This window comes from Crocodylus siamensis, chromosome 10 (genome assembly GCF_052110815.1).
Source record: "Crocodylus siamensis isolate JL-2025a chromosome 10, ASM5211081v1, whole genome shotgun sequence".
NCBI lineage: Eukaryota > Metazoa > Chordata > Crocodylia > Crocodylidae > Crocodylus > Crocodylus siamensis.
Window position 1 is genome coordinate 53990648 of NC_143404.1, and position 12159 is coordinate 54002806.

General features: G+C 42.5%; 1 protein-coding gene across 2 annotated transcripts in view; it reads left to right on the forward strand.

Annotated features, from left to right (window-relative positions):
- Window positions 1-11525, forward strand: part of PPP1R16B (protein phosphatase 1 regulatory subunit 16B) — a 102562-nt gene extending 91037 nt beyond the window's left edge. For both annotated transcript variants that reach the window (XM_090065316.1, XM_090065315.1), the window contains exons 9-11: window positions 2294-2423; window positions 3037-3205; window positions 4079-11525. In XM_090065316.1, coding sequence (XP_089921442.1) covers window positions 2294-2423; window positions 3037-3205; window positions 4079-4597 — 818 coding nt within the window. In that variant the 3' untranslated portion in view covers window positions 4598-11525. The remainder of the gene's footprint in view (window positions 1-2293; window positions 2424-3036; window positions 3206-4078) is intronic.
- The last annotated feature ends 634 nt before the right edge of the window (window positions 11526-12159 follow it).

Consider the following 12159-nt stretch of genomic DNA (forward strand, 5'->3'; position numbering starts at 1 on the left):
GTCTAGCGTCTCTTTATTTGAGATGGGACAGCACACGTTCATACCAGCTGGGTGCAGCTCTAATGGAATCTTTTTTTGTTTACCTTCATGTGCTGTCCCTAGTTGTGAAGCTAGATTGGTGTTTAGCAGAAAAAGATGAAGTAGAGAAGTCTAATGACAAGCATAGTGGAGCTCAAGATAAGTTTCCTGCCTGCATCTGTGTGGTTGACTTGCTTGTTGTTATGACATTGTGTAGATAAAGGCAGGAGAGGTATGTGGCTTAGTTAACCTCTGCAGTCTCTCTATAGAGAAAGAAAAGCATCCTTGAATTGCTTTCTCCCAGGACCTGTCTAGGTTCTGTCCATTCTTTTTCCTTTTTGGGTTTTAAGAACTTTTTCCCCAGGAACTGTAATCAGTTAAATAGAGAACTTCCTAAAGGCTTCTTCCCTTGCATAAAGACGGTCCCTGTGATTCACACCAGGCTTCAACATACCAGTCTTTTTTTTTTAGATGTCTTAAACCTTGCTGGTATACCTAACTACTTCAGGGATTGAGGCCTCACTCTGTTTTGCTTACATTGTTCCTCACTTTATCCCAGAATGCAATGGATGTAAATACCAAGAAGACATGGCTTTCCAAAAGTCAGGTACTAGTCGGCATGTCTGTCTTGCGAGACAATTGTGCCAAGTAGGGCATCAGCTCGCTGAACATCAGCGAGTGTGGTTGTAGAGCTCAATTCTTTCTTGAGTGACAGTCCCTTCTGCACTTATCACATGTAAAATTCATATCAAACAGTCCTAAATGTGGTGTGCAGTTCTTATCAATCTTCTCCCAGTCATTTGGCTTGATGTTAATTGCCTTCATATCTCTCTAGGCAACACATAGCACCCCTCTCTTCATCAAACATACTGGACTTATAACTCACAGCTGCTGCATTCTGTATTGAATCCTTGCTTGACAGATAAAGTAAAGCTTAAGTGATCTCTCAGCGTGCAAAAGCCTGGGCAATGCATATGGAGACACTGAGTTGGCCATACACATGTCCCCCTCTCAGCCATGCTAGCTTAATCCAAAGCAAAGGCAGGTGCCACTATGTTTGGAACAACTTGGCTGCAGGAGCTACAGGAACAGAGATTATCCATTTGTCCGTTTATTGGGGCGCCACTCCTAGACTGGCTGATAACCAGGGTTAAAGAGCCCAGTCTACCTTATCATGGGATGGACCTCAGTTCCACAACCTTTTGGCAGCATTTCCTCCTGCCTCTAAGGCAGTCTTCTGCCTGAGGCCATTGGCGCTGTACAGTTTGTCAGGTTATTTAACTGCTGCCCTGCATTGAGTTGGGCAGATGAGAACCTGATGGTGTTTAACACAAAAATGCAAGATTCTCCACCTTGGGAAGAAAAACCTGCAGTATCCCTATAGGCTTGGCAGTGCTACGCTGGCTAGCACTATGGATGAAAGGGACTTGGGGGTCACGATTGACCACAAGATGAACGTGAGCCCTTCAGTGTGATGGTGCAGCTAGTAAAGCAAGCAAAATGCTGGCTTGCATCCATAGATGCTTCTCAAGCAAATCCCAGGATGTCATTCTCCCCTTGTACTCGGCCTTGGTGAGGCCGCAGCTGGAGTACTGCATCCAGTTTTGGGCTCCACAATTCAAAAAGGATATGGAGAGGCTTGAGAGAGTGCAGAGGAGAGCCACACGCATGGTCAGAGGTCAGGAAAACAGACCTTACGACGACAGGCTAAGAGCTATGGGACTCTTCAGCCTGGAAAAACGCAGGCTCAGGGGTGAGCTGATGGCCATCTATAAGTTTATCAGGGGTGTTCACCAGGATCTGGGGGAACATTTGTTCACCAGAGCACCTCAAGGGATGACAAGGTTGAATGGTTATAAACTTCTGAAAGACCGTTTCAGGCTGGGCATGAGGAAGAATTTATTTACTGTCTAAGCCCTCAAGGTCTAGAACAGCCTGTCATCGGAGGTGGTTCAAGCACCGACTTTGAATGCCTTCAAGAGACAATTGGATGTTTATTTTGCTGGGATCCTGTGACCCCTGCTGACTTCCTGCCCCTGAGGCAGGGGGCTGGACTTGATGATCTTCTGAGGTCCCTTCCAGCCCTCATGTCTATGAAATCTATGAGACACAGGTAATACCATCTGCTATAAATTATGGTATCCAGTGAACCTGACCTGACATTTCAAAGGTCTCGGGTTATCATATATGCTCCCTTTCGTCTGCTCATGCTATTGTAGCTGAGTGTACTACTATAGAACAGCCCAGTTCACAGCTTGGTTTGTGTGTGTCTTAGACCTGTGTGAAGAAGAGGAGTTTAAAGTCTTGCTGCTGGAGCTGAAACACAAGCATGATGTGATCATGAAATCCCAGCTGAGGCACAAGTCCTCCTTGAGTAGGAGGACCTCCAGCACTGGAAGCCGGGGGTGCGTATGAAACTTTTTCCTTCACCAAGCTTACCACAGTCCAGATTTAAAAGTACTGTTGCTGAAAACAGAATGCTTTAAACTTAGTACACATGAGACCAGGTTTTCGGCTCGAACGTTTAGTGGGTTCTTCAAGTGGCAGAAGCTGGGCCTGTTAAGTCAGGAAGCTTTTTCTTTGTTGAAATGGAGCTTCTTTCACCACCAGGCAGCACAGTGTCTGGAAAAGCAAGACTGTATTAGTCTGGACCATAACTTGGGGAATTGAGGTATCAAGTAACGGAGGTTCACCACCTTTTAATATATACTTTTGCCATTATCAGTTGGTGCTTCATGATATGCACTCACTTCAGCTTTAATGAAGGTGTGGGAAGAGGTGGATTTGTAGTAACGGTTAACACAAAGCAGAGCCAAGACACTCTCGTACTACTTGTAAATGAACACAAAGTCTACTAAGAATATGCTTTCTTTGAAAAGCTACTGCACATTTGTCTTGCACTTTTCAATGCTCTGTTGGAAAATGTAAAGTGCAAAGACCATGTAAGAGAAACTGTAGTGGAAGATTCAGCTGCCCGTCTTGCTAACACTTCTGCTCTTTCTTATACTTGTCTTTCAGGAAGGTGGTGAGGAGAGCAAGTCTTTCAGACCGAACAAACCTTTATAGGAAGGAATGTGAGAAAGAAGCCATTGTCTGGCAGCAAATGGGGGCAGCAGAAGAGCAGAGAAGTTCAGGCCACTATGGAGAAATTGGGGAGACTCGATCTGACCAAGAGAACACGGATCCAGTAAGGGACCCCAAGCTTCACTCCATGAAGTTGCATCAGAGAAATCATAGCAAAAGTCTCCCAGCAGAGTTGTCAAGGGAGCTATGTGCAGGGTTTGAATTGCATCCCAACTCTTGCGGGGGGGAGGGGGTTGTGGTGGTGGTAGCCAGAAGGAGCTGCTGCTGCCACCTGAGGCACGAGGTGGGCTGGGGGAGCTCTTGTCTCTTATGGGGGGGGGAGCTTGGCCCCCCTGAGCTCCCCCATAATTCAAACCCTGGCTATGTAGATATGGCATGTTACTGAGTGATCTTCAGCACTAAGGTGATGTATAGGAACCTAAGTCTCAAAAGGCAAGATGCTGATTGCGGTTATACTAGTATAAATTAGGAGTGCTGCCAGTGAAGTTGAAGGACTAGAGGGTCAGGCAATTGCAAAAAATAATTTTCTACTACTAAATGTATGTTTTGTCTACATTCAGTAGGTAATAATCATCAGTATTATACATTGGTTTGAGAGGAGCAGACTTTGTGTTTCTAGGAGAACCTTTATCATACCTTCCCTTGTTGTGTGTATTTATTTAATTCGCCTGTGGGCATGTTTATAACGCAATCTTTGCATATAATGACCTAGGTTTTAAAGGAAAACAAGTGTCTGACTTTTCCTCCATGTTAAGATGTAACTGGCTCAAGTGGACTTTGATTTCATCTAACGTGGACTTCAAAGGGGATAGTGGGTGGGAATGGAGTGATGTCAACCTTTTTACCAGAGTTGCTATTTGCCTTCAGGATTTGGTTAAAGGGGATCATCCTGCCTGAGGAGGTTGCACAAGATGCAGACTCTGCTATCCTGGAGAGAGAGCTGCTTCTGTTTCTAATAAATGTTTTCTCATTACAGAATTTGGTGCTGGAGAAGTCCACCCTCCTTCCTGAGTTAGCAAACAAAAGCACACAATGTGACTCTGAAAGCCCCCTTCAGAATGGACTCAGGGCATCTGCCAGCACTTACCAGTACTTCTCCAATGGGGACATTTGGAAAATGCACACATCTCCAGACAGTAATACAAGCCAAGTACTGCCCTATGGTAGTCCAGGCCTCCCTGACTCTCAGCAGATCTGGGATGCCTACAAGGAGCACAGCCATCAAACGCTCTCTGAACTGAAGCGGCAGCGGGCTGCAGCTAACTTGCTCAACCACCCCTTCATCAGCACCCACTTTGGCAGTAGTGCAGGAGGGATAGTAGAGAATGGGGGTGAGACCAAATCACACCTGATTGGATCCAGGACTTCTCCTTACAACTCCAGTGGGACTTCTGTTTATTACACAGTGTCCAGTGGTGATCCACCCCTCTTGAAATTCAAAGCTCCCATGGAAGAAATGGAAGAGAAAGTCCATGGATGCTGTAGGATTTCTTAATCTCATCCACTTCTCAAACCAGTGGAGACAAAAAGTGGGTAGGCTGGCTGAATCTATTACTTTCCACCCTGGCATGGGGACAACTCGGTGTAGTTACAGAAGACCTGACTCTGCCAGTCTCTTCCAGCCTTTTGAATAGTACTTTACCCTGCCAGTAACTTCCATCACAGTCAAAGGGGGAAGGCAGGTAGAATGAGGCCCACAGGGGATAAATGGAATAGTTTACCATGTGCATGTAAAAAGGACTACCCTGCCTTTTGCTTATTGAGAAAGAGACAATATTTTGATGGAAGAAATTATATGATTTTCAAATCCTTATTTTCAAGTCTCCTGCTGAGAGCCAGCAAGCTTCCTGAATGTGGCAGATTGGTCCTGACTTTTACCTCTGGATGTGATAAATGTACCACCTCCCTGCCCAGCCCCCCCCCCCAAAAAAAAAACACAAAAAGCAAAAAACAACCAACAAAAAGTGCAGTTGGTCCTTTGCATTTGTGCAGATGAATAGAGTTTTGCAAATGGAAAATGGGCCATTGTCGTAAGTGTGGATTTGTTTGTACAAATGTGGAGTTGAGCACACAGCTGGTGCTCAGTGAGTGGTGCCTCCAGTATGTCCACCCGCAGTCAAAAGCTGTAAACCTGTCTCTATCCTGCACTGCTAACTTAAATCAGGTGCAGCATGCTGCCATCAGATTTTGAGCAGATTTGCTGATGGAAACCCATTAGCATTCTGCTGATAGTCCCTGACAGCATAATTTTAGTTCTGCAGTAAAATACTAAAAGAAGCAATACTGAGATCAAAATTGCTTGTGTTACCGAGACACTTAGTTTGTTAAAAGTGAACAGATCTTATTATTCTCACCTTCTCTATTGATGCTCTTTGTTTGTTTTCCCAGTCTTCTGCCTTACTAAAATACTATTGTATTTGAGTTTCCAGAACTGCAAGGCTTTGGAAGAGAAAACAGAATAGTTCTAGTCTCCCCAGGTATTGTGATACTTTATACCTGTGTGAGACAACGTGTTAACCTCAGTTTGTGGGCCTAAGCTACTTGTCTCCAAATACAGGAATCCTAAATCATTCTTTTAACAGTTGCGCATCAGAACAGGATGGAGACTGTTTTTAATTTTTTCCCCAGCCCTCTGTGTAGAGATAACTGGTGGCAGTATGGTAGCTGTCAACACAAGGCTCAAATACCTATAGTTCTTGAACAAGAGGGAGTTCACTCCCTTCCTTGAGCAAAAGCCATCACGCAGCAAGATGCAGCATTGAAGTTTGGAATTTGCTGATGGGATGAGATGCTAACACTTGTTCAGAGTTGTATGTGTTAACTGGGCACCAAGCTCTGAGGCATCTGTGCTTTGGGGAATAAAATCTTGATCAGTGGGGCTTTAGAAGTAAACTCTCACCTATATTAAAGGAGCTGGAAGAAGAGTACCTATCAGGAGAGCATCATCTCTGGGGAACTGGACACAGAAGTCAAGAATAAACAGGCAAAATATTAAAAAATGTTTTAAGTTGCATCTGCTTAATATTTGCATACAACTCTGAAAGCACGTTTGCTGCACAAAGAAGCCTGTGCACTCAATTACCTGTTTGCTTGTATATGTCCTGTGGGTCCAGTTTAGGCCTCAAAATCTGCAAAAATAGGATTGTCTAAATTCCTGACTGTATTGAGCTCTGCGTAGCATTTTGTTTGCACCAGTCTGAAATTCAGCTAACCATCTGCAATGGAACATATAATTCTTATCCATCTTCCTCTTTGGCTGGTAGCTATTTGAGAACAATATTGTTTCCTCCTCTCTAATTTCTCCATCGCTTGAACTCCTTATGGCCTGAAAGACCATATTGGAGATATTGGCATAAAGATAAAGAATTGTATTGCTCTGCCCATCCCAAACCAGAAATGTTTTTCTTCTGCTTCAGTAAGATGAACTGTGGTGGTAAGGTGTGTATGTTGTCATGAGCAGGTTTTTTGGCAGGTACCATCATTTTATCAGGAAAAAGGAGCAGAGAACCTGGAGTGGAGGCCTCTTGTACACACAAAGCAAACCAGGCTTGCCTAGGAGGGGTTGCGTTCTCTGCTTTGAACTAAATTGGAGATAATGTTTTGTGAAATGGAGCCTGTACCTGAAACTGCATGTCCCATGTCACAGGGACCTAGCTGATCACTGTGTCCTTTGGAGAAGTCGGGACAGAGTATTATAAGAGATCCTTTCAGGCAGTGGAGATGAGCATATATTATTACCACAGGAAGGAAATGATCAGCGAATAATCTTGGGTCTTTGAGGTTATTCTCAGACTGATTCCTTGGCACTCTGGACTCTGCCCGTACAATCATCTCCTTTGCAACACTGATAAGATAGAGGATGTTGGTGTAATGGAGGACAAGTCAGTCAGTTTTGTTCAGGTGAAGGCAGCTCTTTTTAGCATATTTAATCGTTCCTATACCCTGTCACTCTTCTCCATTACTCCAGCCCCTTCCAGCCACGTTTCCTGGTATCCCGTCTGACACAACTGCCCATACATACCATGTGACCTGCCTGCAAGTCCTTTGACTTTTATGGGGAAAGGGGTGCATAATCATCCCAAGTTCCAGGGAAAGGGACATATCAAATTTCCTGGGACAGTGTTGGCAACTGTAGCTTAGATATCACAGAACAGGAATGTTTCATCCTTTTAGTAGGCTGTACACATTTATTTTCTTCCATTTTGCTTGGGGAAAATTTCCCCTCTGTCCCACTTTGAGACCCCAGTAACCCCTGCAGCAGAGTTAGGCCTATTCTCCCATAAACAGTTAGTTAATGTCAAGCGACAGCCATGTGATTTTTTTTTTTTTTTTTTTGGTCAGTTTTAAACAAGGAGTGACTATGAAGGTTGCTAACAGTTGTAAAAATTAAGAGGAGACTTGTACTCATATTTATCTTTTGGCAAATGGAATACAGCTACTTGGATGCAATGGAATGACATCATTTGAGGTTTGCCTTCAGTGTCAGTGGTTAATACACTAAAGCAGCATGAAGCTAGTCGAATTTAGACAATTAGCTCTTAGTACACCAATATGTCATTCTATTTATATGTAAAGCCCCAGGATTCATTTTTTTTCTAGCTAATATTGGAATGTCTAATGAAGAAACAATAGATTTACTATTGTTGGGTGCCTTGGGTAGTAAAAACATTTTCTTAATTGGACTGTTTTAATGAGAAAGTTGGCTTTAATGCTTTATGTGGCTTTTCTAACTCCGCCACTGAAAAGATGATCTTCGAGGTAACTTGCTCCTGAGCTTTCTGATGGTGTCTAATGTAGGGTAATTTATCTCTATTCAGACGGGAAAAGAAATAGCAATTGCTCCATGTCTTTTTAAAGATTTGATACAAACTGTGAAACTGGTGTAAGTTTCCAAGGGTGTCAGGGATGTTCTGGCTGGAATACCCATCTGGCCGTGGGAATCCGATACCAGCAGGGAAGTGCAGGTCTGGAATGAACAACTTGGATTCGTGTGCAAAGCAGTGGTGTGCACAGAATGAATAATTTGGAGTGTGAAATGGGTACTTGACCTGCCTGTAGTTACCCATTTTGTAAATATACATGCAGCTTCTTCTGGGTACAGCAGGTGCCCCAACACTTCAGCAAACACATTGCAGGTGTCCTCCTCTTAAGAACGTGGCCCTTATTTACAGGATTTAGTATAAAAACACTGCAGCTGCAGTTGTTATATCTAGCACAGTTAGCATCAGACTTGGGGCCATTTGTGTAAAATGCTGTGAGACGTGGCATATAGCAGCACGTACTTAACTTGACTGGAGAATTTACTGCTGCTGAAACGCTCCTGAAGATTTAAAAAAAAAAAAAGTCGAGATTGGCTTGTCTAGCACTTCAGCTAACAGAATAATTTTTTTTTTTTTAATGCTTTATTCTTGGCCTAACCACTCAAGCTACTGTGCTTCTTAAAACAAATGCAGCTACCTGGCACTGCCTTTTCTATATAGTTTGCTTTAGGCAAGGGGAACCTAACTCAGTCAAGGTATTATTGGTGCTATCACTGATAATACCTTTGTTAGACACTTTGTTAGACATGAGCCCAAAATGTGTGTCAGATCCAGTCTTCCCCAAAGTTTTTTGAAGGGCTTGAATCCAATAACTCTTCAGTTACTATTCACTGTAGTCTGAGCTGTATATGGGGACAACTTTACTGTATATAATATCTTCATGACATGTTGAAGCCATACTGCTTCTAGCAGCTACTGGGTAGTTAGAAGCTCTTATTACCAGGTGGAAAGGCCTCCTTCAGATGTAAATAGTGCCTGTGACCAACTTCTCCTTACGTTGTGTCCATCCATGCAACCCACAGCACGGACTCCTTATTGTAAGAGATGCACCTGAACCTGGGGGAACGTTTGTTCACCAGAGTGCCTCAAGGGTTGACAAGGTTGAACGGTCACAAACTCCTCCATGACTTTTTCAGGCTGGACATAAGGAAGAACTTCTTTATTGTCCAAGCCCCCAAGTTTTGGAATAACCTGCCACCGGAGGTGGTTCAAGCTCCCACTTTGAACGCCTTTAAGACGCACTTGGATACTTATCTTGCTGGGATCCTATGATCCCTGGTGGCTTCCTGCCCCTGGGGCAGGGGGCTGGACTCGATGATCTTCCAAGGTCCTTTCTAGCCCTAGTGTCTATGAATCTATGAACCACAAAGTTGTCATCTGATTTTAGACATAGGACCAAATTTACACATCATCGAACTGCAGAGGTTTTTTTTTTTTTTTTGTCCCCCTTGAGCAACACTGAGGTAGATCTGTAATATCTCCCTGAAGTTCTGGAGGGTTTGTCTCATGTTCTGGTTTAGTTCCACCTTGAATATATGATGTCAACACAGGGAGGGGGAGAATGTGCAAGGGAAGGAGATGGAAGAGTAATAGGGACAGTTCTAGTAAATAGCAATAATGAATGAGGGCAAAATCCAGTGGGCACAGTGGACCGTATTAATGAAAAGGGTGGAAACTTTTCAATTGTAAGTTGACAGGGGGTTGAGAGCACTTAGTGTCCCAGCACAGTGGTTTTGAGCCTTTTTTGTAGTGCACTTTAGCTTAATGTTGGGCATCTATTCCAGTAACCCCCACGCTGGAAATGAAGTCAGTAGTGTAATGAAACAGGAGTCTCCCAAGAGGATCATTCTGTAGCAGGCCTTAGGAGCTTCACTGGTGACAGACTGCTGCAAGGTATTCACTCTGTGTCTGGATATACTAAGCTACCTACTGTGCTAGTTTAGCATAGCTGTGTACTTTCAGCCACTAGAATGTTTCGTGATGACAGCATGCAGTAGGTTTAATTTTTCAACCAAAAATTATTTTCCTAAAGGAAGACCGGGGAGATCTCTGAAAAGGTGCGGAGGGTGTATCTTTTTGCAAATTTTGAATTGCAGATTTGTCTTTCATTTCTTTCAGTCTCTGGGTTTCTTCTCAATGGGAATTGTAGGGTGGCGGGGGTGTCCTACCTTCCCCTCACCCCTAAAATTCCCCAGCTTTATGTGAATTGAAGTACAATAATTCTGCCCCACAAAGAATAAATATATTTCCAATAAAAACTTTTGCCCCAAACAAATCTTCTATATAACCTTTCCTGAAAGATGCCTACCATTTTCAGCAGCCCTGTCACTGTGGCATTCAAAACACATGTATAACTAGATCCAGTCTTGATATTCTGGGCCTTGGTCTAACATTCAGATGTAGAGCACCTGTGAGTGATAGGCTTAGACTGAGTGGCAAGGCAGAAAGGGTTTATGTTTCAAGGCCTGCCATATACCTGAGTTTTTTTCAGCTCTGGATCCTTTCCATTACAACTTGGAGTAATCAGATACCAAAATAAAATCTGATGCCAGCATTCAAATCTGTATGCTCTTTCTAGCTTTAATCAGTAAGAGTGAAAGTAACACCCTTGCTAAATCATTTTAATGGCAACTAGCTGATTTAGAAATTTAAAGTTTATGTAAATCAGACTCTGGAATAGTTTTGAGTTTTGTCTGCTCATGTGGATACAAAATTAACTCTGAGTCCTTGCATATTTTTGTGACAGATGGTGTAGTGTCCTCTTGTTCTAGCCTATAAACTGTTGTTAAAAAAATAACTAGGCAGCACAGGCAGTGCCCAAAACATAATAGTAAAATGCAAGTTATTTTTCTACAACTGTGCAATGGCATTTAGTTACTCAGCCTAATCCTACTGACCTCATGTAGGCAAAGCTGTTGAGAAACTTGTCTAAAATTTCCTACGTGAAAAGAGTAGGTTTGGGCTCTTTCAGGCTACACCTGTCACAGCAAATTTAAGAGACTATAATTTTCTGCTCTTGCAATTCCAGCAGTGGAAACAGAGAGGACTGAAGCAGTTTTTCCTTTTTGTTGCCCAGTCCTGCACCAGTGGAGAATTTTACAGGTTTTCTAGTAGACAGTGCAGATGCTGCCTGAGTGTAACCATACCCAACTCCTCAGGCTCTATGGATTTTGCAGTTTTGCTAGGAAAAGGAAGTGAATTGACTATAGTAGTGTTTGTAAGCCTTGTACAGCAAGCCAAGACATGTCAAAAGGATGCCCAGCCCCCTGCAATAATTCATAACTCCATTGATCTATAGTAAATGATGTATAAATAAAACTTGACAAATGTATTTTATGTGAAAAAATAATGTAAGAGAACTGTATATTGTATTAGCCGCTTTGTGTATAAAAATGGCATTTTGGCAATCAGAGTCTAATATATTTAAAAGTTTTTTTAAAAAGGATATTTGATATTGTATGGAATTGACCTATTGATATTGTAAGTATGAAAAGACAGTTTCTTAACATGTTGAAGCAATGCATAAAATCTTAAATTCTATGTAAATCTCATGCCTAAAGGGCATGACTTGACAGTATTAGTATCTGACTTCATTGTCTTTAACAGAATTATTTGAATTTTTTAATTTAAAATATATTAAATTTCTTTTAATAATATTAAGAACTGCAAGTGGGACCTTTATTTACCATTTTTATTTTTATAAAAAGATTTGTGTAATTTCTGAACCATCACAGCTACAACATCACTTACGCTGCCATAGATTTCAGCATTTACCCTCTCTTTGTATCTCAGTGTATCTTCCCCAGTAGTGCAGCCATGGCTATTGTGAAGATAATCTGATGTCTGGAAGAATGGGCCTAGGCAGAAGGATTAAATGCAGTGATTTTATACCAATCTAGGATGAACAGAAGGGAATTTAGAAATATGAGAATGAGCTGGTAACCTAATCCCTGGTCTGGTGTTTACTGTTACAAAGAAACACAAGATTGCTTGAGATTTTAAGATTTTTATTGAACTGATCCTCCATACGTTGACTGCTTTCTTACCTTTTCAGATAGCAAGAATCATTACTTATTCTTTACACAGTTGAAGACTAGGCATCTGTGCTTGACATGTTAATCACCTCCAGGTTAGATTGCTGGAGTGCTCTGATGTGGCCAAATGTTACGGATACACACAAGCACAGAGAGGGAGCTATAGGGGGACTACAGCACCCCCCTGGCTCCAGCCTGCCTGC